This window comes from Berghia stephanieae, chromosome 4, assembly GCF_034508935.2.
Source record: "Berghia stephanieae isolate SIO BIC M18660-M18661 chromosome 4, UCSD_Bste_1.3, whole genome shotgun sequence".
NCBI lineage: Eukaryota > Metazoa > Mollusca > Gastropoda > Nudibranchia > Aeolidiidae > Berghia > Berghia stephanieae.
Genome location: NC_088363.1, coordinates 72,379,429 through 72,404,788, shown reverse-complemented (window position 1 = coordinate 72,404,788; position 25,360 = coordinate 72,379,429). Strand labels below are relative to the sequence as shown.

The following is a 25,360-nucleotide window of genomic DNA, read 5'->3' as shown; positions in this document are numbered from 1 at the left end:
AATCTGGCAACCCTGCTGTTTACAACATGGACGACACTTGAGTACTGAACGTCTTGTATCACACAGTTTTCATTGTTTCATGTTATATTTTCCTCTCCGAAACTAATTTTACTATGGGTTGATATCATATCAATGGATCATGAATTACGGAAACGGAAAGAAAATAGCACTTTATCGATCCCCGAGTCAAAGGTTTGTTTTATATGTTGATGTATTGAACTTGTCCTGTACTGTTCTGCCTTACGAGACACTGCGACTGCTGGCCGGGGACCCACTGGAAAAAAACTCAATTGCTGTTCTTTCTGGTAGGCTGTAATAGTAATAGGTTGTTGGGATCCAACACATAGGGCCATATTAAGATTTGCGATGTTATGGATACACGTCCAGATACTTTTTATAGTAAAATGTGGTCCATGAGTCCAAACCATTATGATTGTGGTACTTGGACTTGATTATTATCCATGGAAAAACACATTAAATTTAACTCGAGACGTCTACCTTTGTAACGTATTTCATTCAAACTTAGAAAGATGTAAAAATTATCAAAGTTTTAAAATAGTATTGCCCTAAAAACTCTTGTTTCATCGTTAAATTTTCTAGGATAGATATGACTATGATGACAGATCTTCGCTCTTCCAATGTACATTCCAAATTCCAAGCCAAGCTATCTCCTTCACAAATTATAGCGCATCCAAAATCATTCTGCTAGGACTAGATAGGATCATTCTAGGAAAAAGGCCAAAAGATCATATTACAGCCATGTTATTGTCACTTCACTGGCTTCCTGTTGAATTAATTAAGACTCAAATACAAAATTGTTGTTCTTTGCTATGTATAGTATCACCTATCTGGCAAGGAGTTATTTATTGCTTGCCTGTTTGTTTTTGTTGCTGTTGTTTTTTTTTTGTTTTTTTTTTGTTTGTTGGAAGGGGGGGGGGGGGGGGGTTGGTTATTTTTTTGGTTAATAATTACCCCTCCCCACCCACACAAAAAAAAATGTCAGAGAAGAGATTGCAAGTTATCGACCGGTCGCCCACACAAAATTTAACTTAGTTTTATTTTTTAACAATATTTTTAGATTTTTGATCTTCTGACTCAAAACCATGGAATGTTGTTTGTTTGTTTTTTAGAGAGAGAGAGAGAGAGAGAGAGAGATATTGTAAGATTTCAGCCGTCCAACACAAAAATTATTTGAATTTTTATTTCACACCATGGCATTCGGGGCAATGCCTGGGTCATCATATCAGTCTTTTCAGGAAATAGACCAAAAGACTTTCCCTATGGGATAATTTAAAAATTAACAAGTTGCACAATTTCTGAAAATGAAATGAAATTAATTATAGTGTTACAGTGTTTGACAATAAATCACTTATTTCTTTTTCTTTCATCAATTTTCAGTGAGAGTGCATTTAGCTTCGATGACCTTGAGGATGATGAAAAAGATAATGTCAAAAGGTAACGATTTTTATTTTATTAAAAGAATTGCCATACAGTAACACTCTTCACGTAAATAAGGAGTCAATTTAATGCCTTTATCTTTGACTACCAACAGATCACATCATATTAAAATAAAATGCAGTTTAAAAATGCAAAGCAAAACAACAATATTCAATTCTGTGTCAACAAAAGAAAGTGAAGAGAGATGATCTGATTGAGTGTCTTTCAAATCACTTCCTCCATGATTATTATTCTCAAAGTTGGTCAGTCATTATTGCTTTGATAAGTATGTTCAAAAATTATTTCTAACTCATCAATGCAATTGTCAATGTATAAATTCATCTGCCATTGATTAATTTCTTTCTAGATCAAATAAAAATGAAAGGTATTTGAAAATAAATTTTTTGCTCATTTACTTTTGTCAGGAAAACTCGCAACCTGAGTGAAAAGAAGCGAAGGGACCAATTCAATGTTCTCATCAATGAGCTTTGTTCTATGGTTGCCTCGAGCAGCAAGAAAATTGACAAATCATCAGTGCTCAAGTCTGCTATACAGTTTCTGAGAAATCATCAAGGTAATGTTTTTTCAATTGAAAAGTTTTCTCTTTCTTTCTCTGTCAAGAATAAATACTTTTCATAAGGTAGCATATATATGGCAGAAAACACAAGAAGGCCCAAAATGGGGGTCTCCTTTTGAAATAGACTTATTTCTATGAAAAAATCCAAATTCACTTTTTTTTTTTTTGTGTTTTGTGTTGATTTATGGTTAAGGAACCTGTGTGAGCAGTTTGAAAAAAAAATATTTTGTTGTTATTAAGATATTGTTTGTTGAAGTGTTTTTTTTATGGGTTTTGGCGACAACAAACGTTTTCATTTCAGCCACGGTAGTTTCGGAAAACTGCGTTAAAGAAACATGAAATCAACTCAGAAATTCTTTGAATGGCCATATTTTGTGAAATAAAACATTAAAAAATCGGAGAATGAGTTTCATTTTTAAAAATAATTATGATTTCATGCTTAAAATAAAGAAAAACGGCCGTTTTCGAAAACACAAAGTTTTGGGGACTTCGTAATTCTTCCATAGCGAGGCTCTTACTTCCTGTAAAATACGAGTCAAAACATCCGGTGTCTACATCGTTTTTCCATAGCTGCAGTTTTTGTTTACGGCCCTAAAACGTTATCCGATAACTTCGACGAGTGAAAATTGGTAAGTTGACTATTTTTATTATAATTTTAAGTATTTTAGTATAATCATTGTGAAATTCAAAGGATTTGTGTTAGTTTTAATGCCCGTTTTTCTGTGTGTCGCTCTTCCATAGCAGTTTTTCCATAGCAGAATCAAGCCGGCTTCGATTGTTTTGATTCTGATAATTCCATTTCTAACCCCTGAAAGTCGATAATCGACTTATTTTATTGTAAATATATGATGAATAACAAGATAGAAACCCACAACTACGCAGGATGATGTTATTTTGGCTTGAAATGCCTTGATTTAATGTGCGATACGGCAAAGTTTGGAAAACTGCTATGCCACAGAATAGCGAAACCAATATGGCGGCTGATTCACGATAATGGCATGGCTGGCGACCCATAAGAAATCAACTAAATTTAGATTAAATTTATGAAAATGATAAATAGACGTTATTTTTATCAAATTTGAATAGAATTATGTTCCCTTTCATTTAATTTGATTCCCACCATTTTTCTTTCTTGTATGATTCAGATAACATCAGTAAAATTTCTCTAATTAGTTGTACATTTATTTCAGCTACTTTTCTTCATATAAATATTTCGATGATTATATGTTATTAGACTCATTATTAATATTATTTGCTAATTTGTATATTTTTCTTTGGGCAGGTTCTTTTATTATTTCATATTGCATTACACTTCTTAACATATGAGATATAAACACAACTTTCTATTTGACTTTAATGTAATACCAGAACCATATTTACTTATCTTTCCCAGATCAGACTGTCCAGTGGTGAAGGTGGGGGAGTACCTCAAAATAACATGCGAGATAAACAAGCTCACAAAGACTTTTTTTTGCTGTTGTAAGAAGTTTTTCATACCTTTAATGCAATATTTTGTAATATTTATAACTCATTTTCATGTTTTCTGAAGTTGCAGGTGGTAAGTAAGCTGTTGTTTGACTTTGAAATTTGAATTTTTTTTTTTATGATAAGAATATACCTATCATCTTGTTTCTTGTAATTTTTCCACAGGTTTCAACCCCACCAGAGCCTTCTTCTGATGCTCCATTCGTGCGATTCATGCGGAAGGGCCCTGGCAAGAGTTATGTGTTTGGTGATGTTCCAGATGAAAGCTTCATCAGTCAGGGCCCTCCGGACAACTACCGCTGGACGAAAGTGCCCTCGGAGCAAGTTACGATTGATAACAGAGGGCACTATTTTTTTAAATTATAATTGATTGTATATATTAACCTTTATTTGTATTTGCTGTATATATTAGATTTATTGATTATTTATAACATTTCAAAGAATTTTATACTTTAAAATAAAAAAAAACATGAAAACTTCAAATTTTTCCGACTCGTGTCCTTTTGTATTTTTTTTTTTTTTACATTAAAAAAAAAAAATATGGCATGAATCCTGCTATTATTTTGAGAAAAATGCATGGGCTGCTTAGTTATGCTGTTTTAAGATGATTTCAAATGCCTGGGGGCAGGTTTGCATTGAAATTTTGGTGATCCTGAGAATTACCAGAAATTTTCAAAAAAACGGAAGAGTTGTCTTTCTTTGACAATTTCTCTTTATGTAAGAGGCCTGCTGCTCTCAAAAGCTATTTTTTCTGAATCTGCAATGATTAACCTTTCATTTGATACCAAATATGATGTGTTTGGAGTATTTTGAAAATTGGTCAAAATGGGCCCCAAAATGAAAACCCTCTGAGACCCTTTGTGTTTTCCGCCATATAGACATTTTTTGTTACTTGAAAACCACAAATTAAGTGAGTGACATAGAATGTTTGTCTTTTGCTTTCTTTGAGTTGTGTTCTTGGCTTTGGATTTCAATATAGACTATTCATTTGTCCCCCCAAAAAACAGTTGTGCAAGGGTTTCTTTGATGGGGGCAAAGGTTTACTAGTTAGTCACCACCGATGGATACGTCACCAAAGACCTTACCAACTTGTCACTAAACACCTTAAGTGAGTTCAAAAGTATTGTAAAATTGCCAAATAGAGTCATCACCAGCCTATCCTCAGAATCTTTTAGAACTCACTGTTTTATTAATAGTTAACATGGTTTTAGTGTTACACAATTTAGATTTTGGAACTGTACATAAATAACATTTACATAATGAACAGGAATGTCTCGTGCATCTTAAAATGTAGAAGATAAGGATTATGAAGTGGAAGTGGGGAGAAATTTTCTGACAAGTATGCAAGTTTATGATTTTTTAAATATCAACAAATTGCAATGAAGCAAGAATAATTTTTTTTTTTAATAATAAAGTCTGGCACTATTTCCATTTACAGAACAAATGTCCTTCTTTAGATTTTATTTTTTTTGAAAGATGCAGCTGAAAGGAATGAATAAATAATCAAATCGGTACAAATAAGAACATCAGCACTATTTTTGTGTTTACTTATATAAAGCAAAGAACTTTTGTCCTCAATGAATTATTAATGAATATCATACTGAGTAAGAAGAATAGAATTTTAAGGCTTTTAATGAACTACAGAGCATTTGCTGGTGTATATGCCGATTTTTCTTGCTTTGGACTCTGAAGCAGAATACCAAATACTGAAAATTGGATTAAAAATTAAAATGATCATAATCATGATCTTCGATTTGCTGTTTTTTACTATATTTTCTTAATCAAGAAACAATAGTATATTCAGTTTTCTCAATAAAAAATCTTTGTCATTGAAAAAAGAATTGCATGGTGCATTGAAAATGACTTCTGGATTTTAATGTTGTATTTTCTTTAATGAAAAGAATATGTCTCTTTTCCATCAGAATTTTCTGTGCAGTCAGCTGCCAATGAAATCAAGGAAGACTGGAAACCTACTTTCCTGTGTAATGAAGAATTTGCTCAATTGATGCTAGAGGTATTGTGGTCTTGATGTTTTTTTTATCATTTTGAATGTAAACTTTCTTACCCAAACTAATAGGCTCAATATTTATTTTATTTTTAAATCAAAACGTTTAATTAATGTGTTAATGTAAACATTATATTAGAATTAAATCAATAAAGATATTAAAGTAGTGCATTTTACGTTTATTATCATAGATTATTTTTATCTCCTGGAACTCTGCTATGTAGCCTGTTGTGTATCAGTCTCTGTACTTAAATAATAATAATAATGGTATAGATTTATAGTGCACCAAACATCCCTTCATCTGGAGGGCTCTGGGCGCATAACATAGATTAAGCCCTAACACAGTACACGAACAACGCTAATTAACCTTATTATACACATAATCAAAAGAAAGCCTGACAGAATAAGAATGTCTTCTATCGATGCTTGAATTCCTCTAGTGAAGACGAAGAACGTATCTCAAGTGGTAGCAAATTCTACAACCTTGGACCAGAATGCTGAAAGGCGTATTCACCAGCTTTCACTCGACAGCGGGGTGTATGCAGCTGCCATAATAATTCAGGAGCTGCAGTTTTCCTGTCTTTCTGCAGTACAACATGGGCTGCCATGTTCTGTACTTTCTGGAGTTTGTTTATTTTGTCCTTTGTGAGACCAACAAATAGTGCATTGCAGTAGTCCATTTTCGGGAATATCAAAGATGTTACCAGTTTGTTGCAGGTTTCCCTATTAATAAATGGTCTGATTGTTCTGATGTTTCTTAAAATGCAGATAGCACTTGTTCTCACATTGTTAACATGTTTGTTCATGATGCCGAGATTTTTTGCTGATGTTGTGAGTTGTATTTTATCATTATCGTTGATTGTCAGTGCCAATGTAGATGTACTTGAACACTTTTAAGGTTTAAGTTTCTTGTGTCAAATGTTCTTGTCATAATATTGTGATGTACTGGGTGATAACATTCAAGTTTAGATTGTTCCCATAGTGAAGCAATTGTTTCTGCCTGACCTTGAATAAATAGCTCTCAAGTGAAACTTCAATCAGTTTGGAGTGTTTTGAATCTATTATCAGAGACCATCTTAACATGATTAAAGTGTTTACGCAGTGGGTACCCAGCCTTTTCACAAGTGACCAAAAGAAGTAAAGAATAGAATGCTGTGAAAATCTCCCTCAAATTTCAAGAGAAAAATTTCTATAAAATGATGGTGGCTTTAAATGAAATATAGATTTACCATTTTGACCATTGCATTATTATTATTACTATTATGCCTACCTCCGTACAATAAAAAGTCACTTCATGTCCCTTATCAAAAAAGGCAAAGGTAACCCCATCACATGGAAAGGTCATGCTGTTCATGGGATTGTGAAAGTAGCATCAGGATTTCCCTCCAGACCGCTGGGTTACTGATAACAAAGTATGATTTGAATTGTGAAAAAGACTTGGGAAAAATCCATTGTGGACTCCTCATTCTACATGTCATTGCTGCTAAGCTCATAGAACAGCAAGCAGTCAAGACATTTAAGTGGTGTGCCTTTGAAATCCTGCCACACCCTTCATATTCACCAAACTTAGTCCCCTTCAGACTTCGTTCTGTTCTCTAATCTTCACAAATCATTCAAAGGATGTCGTTTCCATGATCACAATGACACTATTGAAGCTGTTGAAGACTGATTAGGGGTCCCATTCTTGGTCATGTTTCTTTCATTGCCTTTTAAAGGTCAAAGAGGGTAGAATGTATTACTCTGCAGGGTGACTATGTAGATGGACTAAAGCAAAGTTTTATCTTGATTGAAACCCCCTTGTGTGAAACAGACTGAAGACTGACATGCTGGATAGGATACTGGTCTATTGCAAAATATTTTCTGTAAGATCTACCTAGATTGCAACTAAATCAGTGCTTAGAAAAATTTTGATATTCAACTTGTTTCATTTCAGTTAAAGACACGCTTTGACAATCAACATTATTTGTCAAGCCACTATTATGCCTACCACATATTTGAAAATCATGCCTTATTTAATCATCTTCTTTCCGTACAGGCTGTAGATAGCTTTTTGGTTGTGTTTTCTCAACAAGGCAAGGTCCTGTTTACATCAGAGAGTGTGACATCTTTATTAGGTCATCTACCGGTAAATACCATGTCTCAGTGATTTGTCTGTTTTAATAGATTCCCCCTCTCTCATCTTTCTCCCCAGCCAGGCATACAAAAAGCCGGGAGTTGAGGTTCTTTTATTTTATTATTTTTTTTTTATTTCTTAAACCCAACATTGGCATCATCATTGATGTTACCCTTTTTTTTTTTCTTCGTATTTTATTTGTAATTATCTATGATTTTTAGGCTCACTGGTCATTGAATTGTACTGTCATTATCCAGACTTGCTAACTACTTTTTCCTTTGATTTTCCTGCCATAAGGTCTTGAAAGAAATCCTGACAAGATTCTTAAAATTATGGTTTTGTTTTATTTTTTTTGTTTCATTTTTTTCCTTGATGATTTCCTTGGTGTGTAAATTACACAAGTACCCAGACTAATCTGAGAGTCTTTGATTGTTACTTATTTGACTAAATTAAGACGAATACAAATTCTAACAGAGACTAAATCTGAATTTTAGATATGAAAATAATACTTCATTATCTTCTTTTTGCTTTTTTTTTTTTTTTTAAATACTTAATATGATGGATGAACAAGTGGAATGTACTTGACAAATATTTAAAAAACTTTTATTATCTTATCCTTTTACATTTTTCTTTTGATGTTTTCTTTCTTCTTTTTCTAAATAAGGTGGATCTGATTAATAATTCATTGTATGATTTGATGCATGAAGATGATCGTCTGAAATTCTTTGATCTTCTATCAAAACAAACACAAGGTATTTATATTATTGTTTCTTTTCAATAGACTTGCCATTAGAAGCTTAGTGCTTGAGGGGCGGTTTGGGTCTTTTCGAAAAAAAATTAATTACCTATATTGGGCGGTTTTAATCATTCTGTATCGTCATTATAGGTTGAAAAACAACATTTTGGTGAAAAAAATACATTATCTGTATAATACCTGTTTTGCGACCTAATTTGGGGGTTTGGCATAAAAAAATATAACAATCTTGTGGCAAATGTTCCAAAAAAGTAATGAAGGAATGACTTCCATATTCTTACCTCTTATCAACATTGTACCATAGTGTGTCACCATAGCGATATTTTATGGTTTTAGCTTATGGAATTATTATTAAAACATTACAAAGTTGAGAATCAAAATGCTATGACAAAATTGATGTTAAAAATTCATAATATGGATTATAATTCAAAACACTCATACCTTATCAAAAAAATTCTCTCTATTACGACATACTACATTATCTCATTGATAACTGGAAATTTTCATACTATTTCATTGAATAGATTCTGATAAATGTTTGACACAGTATCCCATACCCTTAGAAAAATGACATATTGAGAAAATAGCAAAATGACTTTCCGTTTTTCAGACTTTTCTTACTATTTGTACCCTTTTTGACTGTGTTTTTCTTGCCCTTTATAGTCTACTTTAAGAATTTGGACTTCAATAATATTATTTCTAAGAGAATAAAATATCGTTTTCCACCAAAATCTCAAAATCAACTTTTTAAAGGATTTTCATAATAATTAGACCCAACCCCCCCTCTCCCCTTAACCTTGTGAAGTTTTTATGCAAGGCTTTGACAACCAACTTACACTAGGACAAATTTAATTTTTTACACTGGTTCGATTCCCTCACTCATCAACAGATGGGAAATGACTAACTATTCAAAAAATCAGCTATCACATTTTATGTGAAGGGTGCTCTGTTGCTTAAAACATTCTAACGCTATGGAACCACTTACCATGATGTGTCCAAATTGTCCATCTAAAACAAAATGGTTTAAAAGCTTTGTAAGACTGCTCCTGTCTGAATTATGCACTTTTTGCACAGGGCTCTGAGCACTTTCTTTCATTTTGAAGAACACAACCAAATATGTAATGTATTATTTACTATTAAAATCAGTGGTTTTGTTTCAATTTAAAGATTTTTACTACACTTGGGTGCCTCGATGATCATCGTGAGGGCCAGACTTACCTTGATCTGGAGCAAAGTCTAGGGAAGGAGCGTGGAGCAAGTCGACCATCATGTCAGAACCCTGCAGAGCCCAGGACATGGATGAGGGATGCAGGGTGATGACACAATAGAAATTCGGGGATAAACACCATCCATGCTCCCAACCTAGACTTTGAAAAAATAAGTTGGAGAAATCAACTGTAGAAATGGTCCAGGATAGTGGACTGATAAAAGTGCAAGAAAATGTATCATTCTCAGCCCAAAACTCTGCATTCATGATGGATGATGACCAAACCGGATAGGAAGTCCCCAACCAGACATCTCCAGATTTTCTCAGACCAAAACATACTCTCCATGTGGGGACATAAAATGTATGAACACTGTACCAGACAGGGAAGTTACATCAAGCTGTGAAAGAGATGGATAGGTTAAAAATGGATATGATGACAATTTGTGAGTGTCACTGGGCAGGTCAAGTGATAGGAAGCTTGAATTCAGAACATGAAATCCTTTATTCAGGTGGAGAGGACAACTAGCCCCTAATAGGGGTTGCCCTCATCCTTTCGAAAAAAATGAAACCGTCACTCATGGAATGGGAGTCCAAAAGAGAGGAGAGATTACTAAAAGTAAAAGCAAGATTATTATAAGTATACAAATCTGACTGTAATTGTATGCTATGCTCCATAAGAAGATTTGTCTCAAGACGAAAAAGACAAATTCTATGAAATGCTTGATCTGCTGGTAAGCCAGACACCAAAACATGGTGTCCTGCTGGTGCTTGGGGATCTCAATGCAAAAGTAGGCAACAGTAATCACCTAAGGGAAGGAAGGTCTAGGAAACACAATAAAAGACAATGGGGAAAGACCAGCTGACTTCTTGATGTTAGAACAAGATGAAGTGCAGATATTGGAAGTGATCATTAACTCTTGATTTGTAAGTTGAAACTAAAATTGAGAGCCACAAAGAATTGACCATCTAGAGCAAAGAAGTTTGACATCAGTAAACTTTAAAATTCTGGATGTTGCTGAAAACTTCAAACTGGAACTGAGAAACAGATTCGAGATTCTAATGGATCAAGAGGAAGAAATAAATCTAGGAAATTTCAACCAGGAAATAATTGAGAATTGCCAAGAAGTCATAGGACACCCTAGGAGGAGGAAAGAGCAGTGACGTCGGATGCCTCTTTGAAGCTCATTGATGAAAGAAGGGAAGTTAAGAAGAAACTTTTAGGAACCAAATCAATGAGAGTTAAAGAACGATTACAAAAGGAGTATACAACAATGGACAAGGAAGTAAAAAAGTCAACAAAAGCAGACAAAAAGATACACCATAAAAACCTTGCATTGGAGGCAGAAAATGTAGCTGCAAAAAAACAGCATGAAAACGCTGTACATAATCACCAAAACATTGTCATTTAACTTCAACAATAATGATGTACTTTTTAAAAGACACAAACAGACAGGTCATTTCAAATAAAAAAGCCCAAATGGAATGTTGGAAAGATCACTTTTCATCTGTTTTGAACAGAGATACTCGAAAACTAAGAGCAAATATCAAAGAGGCAGAAAGCTGGAGAAGATCAAATTACTGCGGAAATACTCAAAGCTGATGACAAATTCACCTCGGAATTGCTTTGAAGAATATTTGAAGATATCTGGAATACTGAGAAAATGCCTGCTGAATGAAGCACAGGTCTTTTAGTAAATTTTCCCCAAAAAGGCAACCTTTCTTAATGCGGAAATTGGAGGGGAATAATGCTCCTCTCAATCACAAGCAAAGACTTCAGCAGGATACTCCTAAACCACATGTATCCAAGTATAAAACCAAAATTAAGAAAACAACAGGCAAGCTTTCGGAAAGGAAGGTCTTGCTCCGACCATATTTTCTCATTAAGGCAAATCATTGAACAGAGCAATGAACGGAATGCAAGTTTATATGCAAATTTCTTAGACTTTGAAAAAGCATTTGGCAGCATTCATTGGCAGGCACTTTGGAACATCATGAGACATTATGGCCTGCCCCAAAAGATAGTAAACAGTGTAAAAATGCTACATACTGACATCAAGGCAAAAATAATGTGCAAACAAGAACTCAGTAAACTTTCAAAAAGAAATTGGTGTAAAACAGGGCTTTGTGTTATCCCCATTTCCTTTCCTATTGGCATTCGATTAGGTAATGAAAGAATCGATGAATGGGACCAAAACAGGAATCAGATGGACTTTTTCAGAGATGTTGGAAGATCTGGATTTTGCAGGTGACATTGTTTTCCTGTCACAAAAAAATTTCAGGACATGGAAACAAAAACACAGAAGATTGCCCACAATGCCCTGAAAATAGGCTTAAAGATAAGCATAGCCAAAACAAAAACAATGAGAATAATTGCAAAACAAAAAGAACCCATCAAACTATTGGGAGTTCAGATAGAAAATGTGGATGAACTTTGCTATCTTGGAGATAAAATGTCTGAAGATAGGGACTCAGTAAAGGAAATAAATGAAGGTTAAAAAAGCCTGTAAAACTTTTGACACCTTAAACAAACTTTGGAGTGCAAAGAAAATTTCAACAAAAACAGATGTGCAGATTTAAGAGTAATCGTTATTAGTTCTTTATATGGAGCAGAATCTTGGAAAAAGATGACCAACCGTTTGTTGCAAATTATATATTTTCCAAAACAAATGTCCATGAAAAATCTTCCACATTTTTTGGCCTAACAAAATATCAATAAAAATCCGACATGACCCCCATTTCTGAAACAGTCAAATCAAGAAGATGGAGATGGATTAGCCACGTTTGTCGGATGAAGGAGGGAGCAATCCCGAAAACAGCACTCATATGGACACTACAGGGTAATTGCAATAGGGGAAGACTATTGGAAACTTGTAGAAGATCGGTGGAAAGAGAGATGACATCCTTCAGTTGGACCTGGGGTGAGGTCCGGAAACTGGCAGAAGACACAAGTCACTGGTGCTACTGTCGACCTTATGTATTTGTGAAACACCAAAGAGGAGTAAGTAAGTGGCTACAATGAAGGCCCTTCATTGAACTGTATCCTGGCCATTGAATTGTATCCAACTCATTTTTTAGAATATTCCAAAAGTACATTTTAATATATCTCGTGTCGTGACAATCCTTACAGTAATGTTTATGTTGTCTGGCTCATTCAACCAATTTATAGACATAAAACTGTTTAAAAATCATATTTATTGAACAGCCACTGATTTGTGTTTCAGATTCCACATCTATATCATTCACGTGCCATTTAAGAAGAGGGACAATAGATCCTAAAGAATCAGCTACTTATGAATATGTCCACGTTTTTGGTACCCCTCAAGTCATTGCTGGTGGTGAAGGTAATCTTTTCGCATTTAAAGTCTACTCTCCAATACAGGTTGTCAGTTCAAGTCAAGTTCACAGTGTTGTGTAATTTTATTTATCATATTATGATAAATCTTTTTTGGAGAACTTAACAATTTTTAATGATAACTGGAAACCTAAAAAATTTTCCAATTGTGGAAATTCCTAAATTTGCTTAAGTAGAAATTGAATTCTTCAAGGTTGCCATCGCTTAATGTTAGTTCTCATTGAATATACAGAGTATCATTAACATTGGGTTTTTTATATTGATATGGGATTTATTTTTCTCTCTCTTTTAATAAGAGTTTTTATCTGACCTACCTTGCTTGTTGAACCCGAGGTCCATTGTATTATCTTTTAAATTTTTTTTTTTTTTTATACTATTTATTATTAATCATCATTTAAAAAAAAAAAAAGATGACCAGCCACAAGAACCTGAGAATTCATTTTAATATGTTGTTAAGCATTTAAACTTTTATTTAGAAAAGATAAGATGATTAATGGGTAGTGACTGTTCTGAATTAGGCTAAACCGTATGGTTTAAATGTTATGTGAAGAACATTTCCATCTGTCATTGAAAAGGAATGCTTATCTTTGAGGTTCATATAAACATATCATATCAATGAAATGTTTTTCATGCTCTTGTAAGTATACATTTAATTTACGTAATCAAATAAATTTAAGTTTGGTAATTGAATTAAACAGTAGTAGACATATCTGACATTTTTAAATGAATGCTTAAAAGTGAAAACAATCATTTGGTGTACTCTAGTTAAGAAAAATAAATAAAATTATGCCCTTCCGCCATGACATCATAAGATATCGTGACCTAGGCATTCCATGAAGGAATATAGATATTAAAAGTGCCTGAATTGGGGCTTGTACCCAGGACCTTCTGGGCACAATGCAGTGCCTTAACCGTTCGAATGAGAGAGAGAAAAAAAAGAATCTTCATTCATTATAGTTAATTATATAAAGGAATTCACAGCTCTAGCAGATAGTAGTGTATGAGTATTAAAAAAAGAATACAATAATGAGTTAATGACAGTATTTGTGCATCATATTGGTTCAGTTTTTTGTTTTTTTTTTTGTATCCTCTTGTCTTATCTTCAGAAACTACAGATTTCCTGGGCATCCCCTTGCCGGACCAATCCTCCTTATGTTTTTGTTGTACAGTCAAGCTTGTTACCTCTCACATCATCAGGGAAATGTCCGTGGTGGATGAATCCACTTGTGAATTCACCTCTCGACATTCCTTAGAATGGAAATTTTTATTTCTAGATCACAGGTGTGTGATGGAATGTTTGTTGAGATCTTAAATTTATCATGCATCATTGGTGATGGTGACAAAATGTGAATTAAGAGGATAATTTTGAACAATAGTCTATAGCCCCATTTTACTGCATTAACCCCCACCTTTAGAACAGTTGAGATGTTAAATTATCATTGATACTCTAGCTAATTTGTGGAGAGGAAAAAACTGATGTTAAATTATCATTGATACTCTAGCTAATTTGTGGAGAGGAAAAAACTGATGTTAAATTATCATTGATACTCTAGCTAATTTGTGGAGAGGAAAAAACTGATGTTAAATTATCATTGATACTCTCGCTAATTTGTGGAGAGGAAAAAACTGCACCTGTATGTTCCACCACACATCGACTCTCTCTCACTGTCAATACATTGATTGGGGGATGGGTGGGAATGTAATTATTCAAAAAGGAGGAATTTTCTCCTTTGACTCCAAAATTGCGGAACCGAAAAAACCCATCAGCACAGGATTTTGAATCTAATTGTGTGACCCACTGCCTCAATCTGGTTTTATGTTGGAATGAACCACATGCCTAAAAGTTAAAAGTGACCTTAAATTTGAAATTACCAGAAATAAAAAAATTATGAAATTATATTAATTCTACAGATACAGCATTTTTGAATTTACGAAAACCTCATATTTTTGTCTCAGCATCCGGTTTATCAACATCTAAGTAATCCTGACATAATACCATTTTGAGTGATATTTCACATATTTATAATTGTTATAAATAACTGTTATGAAATATTTCGAAAAGCAATTTTTAATTTTTATAGTTGAGTTCCATCGATTCAGTCATGAGGCTTTGACCATTCAAATCTTTTATTCTATAGATTTGATTAATTTAAATGAGACTTAAATAATTATGAAACTGTGTCAGAAGTAAAATCTGTCTCTGGGATTGTTTAAAATCTGAATTTTGACCAAAGAATAAAAACTAGAAAAAAATATGCTGTTATTTAACCCTGACATCAGTGAGCCTTTTACATGATATAAGGTTTAAGGAACAGTCTTTGATTTATCGTATCTTCCTACCCACAGAGCTCCTCCCATAATTGGATATCTTCCGTTTGAAGTCTTAGGGACGTCAGGTTATGACTACTATCACCCAGATGATCTAGAGGCTGTATCCAAGTGCCATGAAGAATGTAAGTAAATTCACATGGATTTGTACCATTTTGTAATATGAGTTGCTGCCAGAAATGGAAATATTTATGCCCTTTTAGATGTGATTTAGGATGATGATATTGCTATCTCTCTCTCTCTCTCTCTCTCTCTCTCTCTCTCTCTCTCTCTCTCTCTCTCCCCTCTCTCTCTCTCTCTCTTCTCTCTCTCTCTCTCTCTCTCTCTATGAAAAATTGTATTCTCTCATCGTTTTATCTTCTCTCTTTTCTTTCTGAATGCATTATTGTCATCAAGGACATGATTGAAGCATGACATGTACATTTTATCACCTTTATTGAGACATGGGTTTTTGATTTTGTTATCGAAATAGTAAGAGACCTTCCCCTTTTGAATTGTACAGGTTTCATATTACATTGATTGTTTATATTATTTTCATTCAGTGATGGTGAAAGGGAAAGGAACTTCCAGCTTTTATCGGTTTTTAACAAAAGGACAACAGTGGATTTGGCTGCAGACCAGATTCTTTATCACATATCATCAGTGGAACTCCAAGCCTGAATTCATTGTCTGTACAAACACCATTGTCAAGTAAGCTCTTCAAGATCTAGATGGGTTTTGTTTGGTCGTTATTTTGTTTTTCTTTTCCTGGAGAGGTTGGGTATTTTTGGGGGTGGGGCAATGGGGTGTGTGTGCAAGTTTCAAGCTCTTGAAACAACTGGAGTCTCCTGCATTAGTGATCAAAATCGTGTATTGTGTAGCTTTATTTGATTTTGATATTAATAAGCCAGAGCATCATAAAATAAATTTCTTTTAATTAAACATGAAGACTCATCGTTGAATTGAAGCATATTAACGTCAATATACACCACAGCAGAAGAAAATATAATGGAATCTTTTGTGCTTTTTTGTGAGCCACAATTTTTTATAATTTATTTATAATCTCTTCCTCAAATATGTATAATCATATTTCAGCTATTGCGATGTGCGTCGACAACTTAGACAGGAAATGGGCTATCAAGAAGGGGACAGTCCTTTGATTCCAGGCCAAGGCAGTAATCTTCCTTCCAGGATCAACAGTTCTAAGATATCCACAGGTGTCAAAGATGCAACCCAGTCAGAAGAATGTCATGTCACCTCATTTGGCCAACCGGAGACTCTAGGATTAGGTAGTACTATCAAGGTTCAGTCACCAGATGTTGCTTCAAGTAAGTCATTGTGATATTGTCCTGTAGAGCCTCCTCAGAGCTTTCCTTTAAACTTATTGTAATTGTGACACCATTTTTCTGCATTAAATTTTCTAAGATCAACCCCATATTCCTATAATTACTACAAGAGGAAAGATAAATTTAGAAAGACATTGCATGATTCAGTGAAATGATCTTCACTTCATACTTACCTGACCCTAGCTCACTGTCAATGTTACAATTCAGACTTACCTTGAAATACACCCAAAATACATATTTCTGAGTGAGGATTAATAAAGGGTATTTTACTCAATTTTTATCTTTATCTGTTATCATAGATCTAGTATTGAAAATTGACCTATTAATCAACAAATTTGCCACATAAGTAATCTGAATTCCGTAATCCACAATGACATAAATATATATATGACATTGTTACACTTTATCATTTGTACAGGTCAGCATACAGAGGGTGAACGTATTGAGCTGCCTCATTCCACAAAACAAGAAGGTACCTCAAAACGATATGTAAGCAGTCAGCTTCAGTCTCTACTTCAGATGCATCTCCAGAGGTCTCTAATGTCATCCACTCAAGCCTCACAAGATCCTGTCACCAGTAGCCCTTCTGCCATGAAAACCACTACTGTGGGGTCTGGGGAGGCAGCTGCTCGTAGTAGGAAGTCTAGTGTGGTGGAGAATCAATCTCGAGTGAGTGGATTGGTGTCAGGTTGAAATTTTGTCAGCTTTACAAACTTATCTTGTTTGTTGAAAACTGTATTAGTTTATTCAGAACTCGTCCTGTTGCTGGAAAAATGTCATTGTTTAAATTATATATGTTTTGAAGACATAGTTAATAATGACAGCATTAAAGTCATGGTAACTTAATCTCTTTGAAAAAAGATTTAAAATGAAACATTCTCAAACTGAAATAATTTTCTTAGGTTTTAAATATTTGAAATTAAGTGGTTTTAAATCAAATGCACATTATTGAGAGGTATATTTTTGTTTGCCAGTTTTTACAGTTTAGTGTCATTTGAGCCATTTTTGGGCCAAATCTAAAGGTATCAAAAGAAGGAAAACCCAAAAAGCTCTACTTTTAATTAATTAAAAAAAAACTCAATCTGGAATAAATTACTATACATTTATCTATATGAAGTTAAACGAATGATTCTTCTACTCCATTCTTATGCTTGATACTTCATCATTTATTACTCCAGGTTGCCCCAAGTACTAACCATCCTTCCTTGCCTGCTCAAATCCCATCAAGTGTAGGAGAAAGTTCTAGTCTGGTGCCAATCATGGCTCCCATGCCAGTAAATCAAGTAATTACAATTATGTCATTTCCTCCTTGACAGTTATATTTTATCAATAAAGAGAAATGATTCTTACATTTAAGCACTGTGAAATTGGCAAATTTGTGACAGGTTACTATTTTTTATCCAGACTCTGATAGTTGGTCAGTCTCTCATAGGCCTACATGTGTGCTGACAATTCTCGGTTTTCTGACAATCACGGTCGTTGTGATCTCCCGGATCACTTATTTTTTTATTGCTAAAGTAATCTGATTGCGAGTGACATCAATTGTCGGAGTGTCTGCGATCCCCCACTAGACCGGCTGCGAGCATTCAAGTGCCGACAATATTGTCTTTCTTTCTTTTGATGTGATAGAAATCAATGTTGACACATATTATCATTATTTCAAAAATTATAATTTGATAAAAATTACTTCATTTTCAAAATTGAGATAGCAAAAAAATAAAAGAGAAGGCATCTATGTCTGTCAGATTTCATAAAGATTGAAGGCAGTGCAGGATGTTTAATTTTGGCCACAAGTGACCAACCCTCTTTTCTCTATGCTAAAGTCCCATTTCAATCAGTAGTCACTTTATTGAGAGGCTGTCCAGTGGGGGAGTTCTCAATCAATTTTGAGCTTTTTGCAATTGTAAATTTAGAGTAGTAAAATCATAACTTTGGTACCGTTTATCCTAGATCCAAAAGTAAAGTATCTTATTAAATGGTTTTTAGAGGCCTATCTGTCTATGTAAAAAATAATAATTAATTTTTATTTTGGAAAAAAATATCAAACTACCACTCTTCCTCCATGCTGTCCCCTCTCCCCATAAGTTTTTGGTACTTTTTAACATTTTGAAATAAATATATTCGGACCAAAGAAAATGTATATATTTTCTTTTGGATTGACCTCACTACAGTGTAAAGATTAAAGTTAAAGATAGCTTTTATAATACATTTATATTTGTCTTAGAAAAATATAAATAATGATGGGCTAAAAGTAAAGGTAACCCTAGTCAAATACAGAGATAGTTGGTGTTAGGGCTGTGTAAGTTAATGACTATTTGTCATAACGTAAGTGACCTTTTTATTTTAAGACTAAGTACTGAGTTACAAAATACAAGATCCGGTAGGGTGATATGTGTGAAAAAGTTCAGGCAATTTGGTCAGGACTCGCATGCAGGTCTACTCTCAGGACAAAATCATTTGAGAGTTTGAATGTTTTTGTTTTTGCTTGTTGTCCGTTTTGTTGGGGGTTTTTTTTTGTATCTCTTTTATTTAAAAAAAATCTTTTTAGCAGGTTTTGTCTTGAATATTAAATAAGGCAGTTTTTAAAATTTTGTTTTAAATTTTTTTTGTTACTTATATAACCTAAAAGCCCATTATTAACTTTAGCTTCAATTAATCTGTAATACTTTATACCATATCTCCTGACTTTGGCATTTATTTGTTTAGCTGGCTACATCAAGTTCATCAGTTTTGCCAGCACACAGTGTTGAGATGGTCACATCTCCACAGGTCTCAGGACAACAGTCTGCTGTAAGTTGAACTTTATTAACCTCACATGTGTAATTGTAATTGTATCCTCTCATTTAAAAAGCAAAACTGTTCCATTTGTGAAAAGAGGTCCAACTTACTCGCAGGATGTTTAAGAATTTCACTCAGGGTATATTCTGGTATCTTCATTTGAGTCACAGAGTTTACAGCAGCCATGAAATACACACCCTTCATCAACTTGAGCAAGCTCTGATGGAAGACTGGTTTAATATTCCCCAGTGACCCATTAGATTCTTACAAAGATCTATCTTGGTTTGCATTGAGAGGTGGCCATAAGATTTTTTATGTGAGCTAAACTTTTCCCCGTTTTTCTCATTTTGTCATTTCTGCTTTGAAACATCTTTAAAATTTAAGTAAAATTTTGAAAGTTGAACTTTAAATTTACTTTTCAGCAATTGGTTTATTACAGAATTTTTAAAAATTATTTTACTAAAGGATTAACATTCAATTGAATTTTAAAAGACATACTTTTCTTCACTCTCAGTTCCAATCAGGGTTGGTGTTGACCGCAGCACAGCAACTTCTCCGAGATCAGTTAATAGAAAAGTCTAAAAAGTTACAGGATGATATCCAGAAACAACAGGAGGAGCTCCGCATGATCAACGAACAACTCTCATATGCCCACGCCAGTGGCTTACTTCATCAACCAGAGCCACAACAAATTCAGCAACAACAGCAGCAGCAACAACAACAGCCGTCGTCAAAACACTTCCCACATCAAGCCCAACACAAGCAACAGCAGTACATACTACAGTCAAGACTAGGTGAGAGCTGCTGGTTTACTTGATATCGTTCAATGATTTTTAAAAAAATCTTTATCATTTGATTCAAATCCACTACAAAAGTTCAGAATTTTAAGGGATAATATCTGTTTCACCAACTGATGTAAGCATTCTATGACCTTGCAAAGGTATTGTCACTTGTAAAAAAATCATTGCTTGGCAGGGGCTTTCTACTCCCCTTCCCCCCCCCCCCCCCCCCCCCCTGTGGGCGGATGGAAAGGTCATTTTTGCTATTTCTTCTATCCACCTACTTATATTTTCCTTTCCTTGTTGCTCTCTTTCTTTGCTCTGGATTGAGATTGCTCTTTTTTTTCCCTTGGTCCTGATGGGGATCGTTAGAGAGATGATATGTGACCCTTCGCCTCGAAACGGAATAAATCAAAATATTCACATGAATGGGATTATTGTGGAATCCTCTGTTTCCGATTTGAACTAGTCCTCTTTGTCTGACTTTTTTTTTTTAACAAACTGTGCAATGTTTTTGTATAGCAAAAAACATGTTGTTAAAAGCCAACCTAAAAGTCAATACTCAGCAGGTGAAATATCGAGAGATTTATGGAGAATGTTACTTTTATGCTTATTCTACTTGTCTGTGTGTGTGTGTTTTTCCCCTGCTTTCCAACAACCAGTCACTTACATTGAAGGCAATACATTGAAATTGATTTAAAACTCTTTACCATTCTAAGCTTCATTGCAAATTTAATGCAGTTTTAACCATCTCTCTCTCTCTCTCTAGGCCTACCAGCAGATTCAATGGTGTTTGCACCAGGGAACAGTGGCCATCAACTTGCCATGATGAGTCCTAATCCAGGTCAGATATTTATCTCACCCATTGCTAATGTCAGCATGGATATAGCAGCACAGTCTGGCTCTCAACAACAACAGCAGCATGTGCTGCACCAAATACAACAACAACAGCCTCATCAGACCTCTTTGTTGCACGGTCACCATCAACATTATCAGCCTCAGCAGATTGTGTTACATCAAGATGCATCAGGTATTCCTATCCTTCTCATTTTCATTTTCTATGTTCATTACTTAAGAGGTTTGTTTCAGAGTTCAGATAGATAACTTTGTAGCTGATCCACCTCACCAGTGTTGCAAGTGATAAAAATTAAATTGTTTGCAAAATTTTGGCATTTGAAACGATCTTAGTAGATCATTTATGTAGTCCCAAATTCCTTTTGCAAGAAGCTCTGTGTATTGCTGAAAAAATTACATGTAAACATTCTACAGTTATTTTCTTTTTGTTTTGTTTTTTAATTATTTTTTTTTGGTTATTCATTCCAATATAAAAGATTTATATAGACTTTGATAAAATAGCATTTTTTGATACAGACTGAATACAATTGATATCAGTGGGAAACAGACGGTAAAATGACCTCATTAAACACTTCAAAACAATAAAACAGTACAAGAGACACAGCCATAAACAAAAAATACATCTTTCCAAATATATTAGGAACCTTGATAGTTTTTAATATTTTAATTTCTTCGTAATTTGATGGTGTACTTTGTTCCGTTTCATGTCGTTACCCTGTGGGCATGGAAAGATTCTAGTGCCATGCAACTTATAAAAATGACATCATTTTGACCTAGCCATGATGTTAGTGTTAGTCTGTTACTGATTATCCTAGCTGAACGTCTTTTTCATAAAGATTTGGCACCCAAGTCAGCAACAGTTGTAGACAGTGATGTTTTATTTGATTTTGTTTTTCCGATTTTTTTTTCTTTTTTACGCTGCTTGCGATACTTATCTCATTAAAAAAATAAAAAAGAGTTAAACCCTTTCACATGTTCCTCACCGTTATACCAGCGATGCCTATTATAGTCCATTGCATGAATGTCACCGGTATACCAGTGATCAAGATGCTGTAACAATGAAAGTATCTAAACAGAGGAACTCTTTGTATGGAGTTATTAATGATCGTAGCCTGACGGGAGAAAAATTCTACGTTCAGTTTCAGTTTGTTTTGTTGGTGTATTCATTCTTGTGGTCAAGCTACAACGTTTGAAAGCTAGTCATGAGTTTTGGATAAGAACAAGTAAAATGTGGAGATAAAGAGAGTGATAGTTCTATGAAATTGTGTTGATGAAGAGGAGTGGGAGACTGACAATAGTAATAGTGACGATGAAAGTGGACTTTCAGTTTCAGTGAATGATGGTGGTGCTAGTGATGTTTTGACCAGTGGTGGTGGGTGGTCAAGGTATGCTTTTTTTTTTACTTTTTAAAATTCTTTTTTTTTTTTAAATCACACTCATGTGAGCCCTTCATTATCATCAATTATACTTTTAACCATGCTAATAATGCATATAATTTATTCCTCTTTAATAGTATTGGTTTAATAGTTTATAATTTCTATTTATGGTTGTTTATATGTTTTCTTTATACAGGTTTAAGTGGTCAACACATGGTTTTGTCTCCTGCTACTTCCACCCACCAACTATCTATGATGTCCTCTAGCACCAATCAGATTTTCCTGTCTCCAATTGCAAATGTTAACATGGATCTACAATCACAACAACAACAGCAGCAGCAACAACAACAACAACAACATTCTCCACAAGACCAACAACAACAACCTTTACATTATCCCAATGTTACAATATCATCATCTGATTTGAATTCTCCTGACGTTGAAATGCCAGATTCCTGTTGAAATAATTTATAGTTCCAATTGATGGTATTAATTTTAAAAGTTGCATCGTATCGTCAGTGTTGTGTATGGTAGTTAGTGAATGAAGATTTGCTGGATAGGGTTTGGATCTTCATATTTAAAGAGGTTTGCTCCTTATTATGAAATTCCAAGTTTGCTAAAAGTGAAAGCAGCTTCTCTTTCTAAATAATCTTTTTTTTTTTAATGGCAAATTTTCAGTTTTTTGGATTGTATGGGACAAAGTGTTAAGAGATCTTGACAGAAAATTTAAGTCATGAACTTACGGCCAAAAGCTTCGGGACCTAACCACATTATTGTTGGATCTCTCTTGCTCTTTTTGTTTATAATGTAAAGTTTACAGTACATTACATCTCTTTGAGGGATTTTTAAAAAAATCATAATTATAAGACTTATAATCAAACATTGTAAAATTTATACTCAGTGAGTTGCAGGGATAGCATGGCAAAGCCAAGGTCACACAGCACAGTGCAGAGGGTGTGGATTAAACCTGATGCTTTCAGGCATCTACCAGATCTAACACAGTGACACGTTTCCTCTATTAAATTATTCATAATCTTCAGGTCAAAAATGATGTATGTCATGTATGCTACCCAATCTTGCGAATATAACTTGTTATATATTCTATCATGTTTCAGTGATTAATTTCATAATTGATTAAATTGTGTTGTACAAACTTTGCACATAATGTCTAGGATCTCAATAATTATATATATTTTTCAACCTGTTAGTTCAGAGTTTTATGAAAGTGTATCCCATGGATATTTTTATCTTGATTGATTTCTAAATTGAGTACTTTTATACAAGAAGGATGTTTTTATCAACATATTAAAATAACTGTTTATAAAAGTAAGAGCCAAGGCGTATGTAATCCGGGTTTTTTTTTGTTTTTTTTTGGGGGGGGGGGGGGTTGTTTTTTTTTCTTCCTTGAGCTGCATAAAGCCTTGAATAATAAATCTACTGATAGAAAGAAAAATGGAACAGCTTAAATGGAAACAAAGTACAAGTAACAAACTTTTCAAAGCTACAACAATCTGTAATTAATTCATTTGGAAGAACATCCGTATTCAGGCGCTAGGGTAAAATCGGGTAATTTCGCCGTTTTTTCACTGTCTCACTTCTGGCCTGCCGTGGGAGGCCAATTTGCCAATTGGGCACCCAAACACTGACAATAAGTTTACCTGGTCAATCAATTATTTTTATGTGAAGTGTTAACGTAGATTTATATTGTATTTTATTCACAAAAGTCCTCTTAAAACTGCCACTGTTGTCGGGTACATTCGCCGCACGTCGGGGAACTTCGCCGCTACTGGCGGGTAACTTCGCCGCGAGATTTTGTACTTAGTTTTTCTCCCTACAAGACAATATGAGGAACAATTTCCATTTCTTAAACTCTTCTTGTCCTCAAATTTCTCTACATTATCCAATACTGCAATATTAACACATAGTTATTGGCACTTGAATCGAGTGTGATGATGTATGTAAAGTGCCTTCCTGTGGACACATTACAATGCCAATCACAAGTTCATAGCCTGCTGCCCATCCATACCCGAGTCGACTGATTTGTGGTTATTAAACCCACGTACATATTTATTATTTACTTTTCTTAACTTAGTTATATTTTAGTGCTAACTCACAGCGTCTATTGCACACTAAAATCGTCTTTGGAATAATTATAGTATGATGATAGTGATGTACGGCGAATTTACCCGAGAGTACCGGTGAATTTACCCGAAATTATAGATTTTTGAAATATTGTATTACAATTTTTAGAAATATTTTTCTGATGATAATATACCCTGATAATGAAAATAAAATGGATATGGATGACCACAAAGTCAATACAACATTGGTTTTGTGACCAGGGCCTTCACATTCAACTGCACAAACTAGGGGAACGTTAGTGTAGGGTTGCCGTTACAATCAAAAAGTCAAGGATGTCGCAACATCTTGATTACTACATGTCATTTTGAAGTGCTATAACTCTTAAAGATTTCTCATTTGCTTCCTTCAAACTGAAGCAATACGTACATTCACATCTTGTCTTTTGAATATTGACTATTCCAACGTGAGGGGTGTAAGGATAAATGTTCACCAAGCATTATTTCTTGGGGATGGAGGGTCGCGGCGAATTTCCCCGTCGGCGAACTTACCCGATTCTACCCTACTCAGGATAGACCCGTGATTACACATCAAATGTCATAGGTTATAATAATACATTAATATACATATACAATATTAAATGCATTCATAGATATATGATACATTCAATGGGTTTAAACTTGAAATAACCAGGAGTCAGATATATACTCACTATTTCAGTGTGTAATATTTTTGTCCGTTAAGACTTTTTCCATATGGAAGTATAGACTAACCATTAATATAGATAATATCAGCAAGAGATGCTTTGAAAGATTTATACCTATTAGTAAATTTTTCAATTTATATGTTAAAAATATAAGATAGAATTAGTGTGAAAGGAATTAATTAAATGCAAAGTTTTTAAAAAAAA

General features: G+C 34.2%; 1 protein-coding gene across 1 annotated transcript; it reads left to right on the top strand.

Annotated features, from left to right (window-relative positions):
* LOC144971174 (uncharacterized) lies at positions 1-25,360 on the top strand. Its single transcript, XM_078911659.1, has 17 exons — positions 1-192; positions 1,399-1,455; positions 1,863-2,011; positions 5,422-5,513; positions 7,540-7,629; positions 8,282-8,369; positions 12,800-12,919; positions 14,037-14,211; positions 15,277-15,383; positions 15,801-15,948; positions 16,333-16,565; positions 17,002-17,252; positions 17,762-17,866; positions 19,290-19,373; positions 19,876-20,155; positions 20,910-21,170; positions 22,568-25,360. The coding sequence occupies exons 1-17, from the start codon at positions 140-142 to the stop codon at positions 22,831-22,833; spliced, it is 2,559 nt and encodes an 852-aa protein (XP_078767785.1). The 5' UTR covers positions 1-139; the 3' UTR covers positions 22,834-25,360.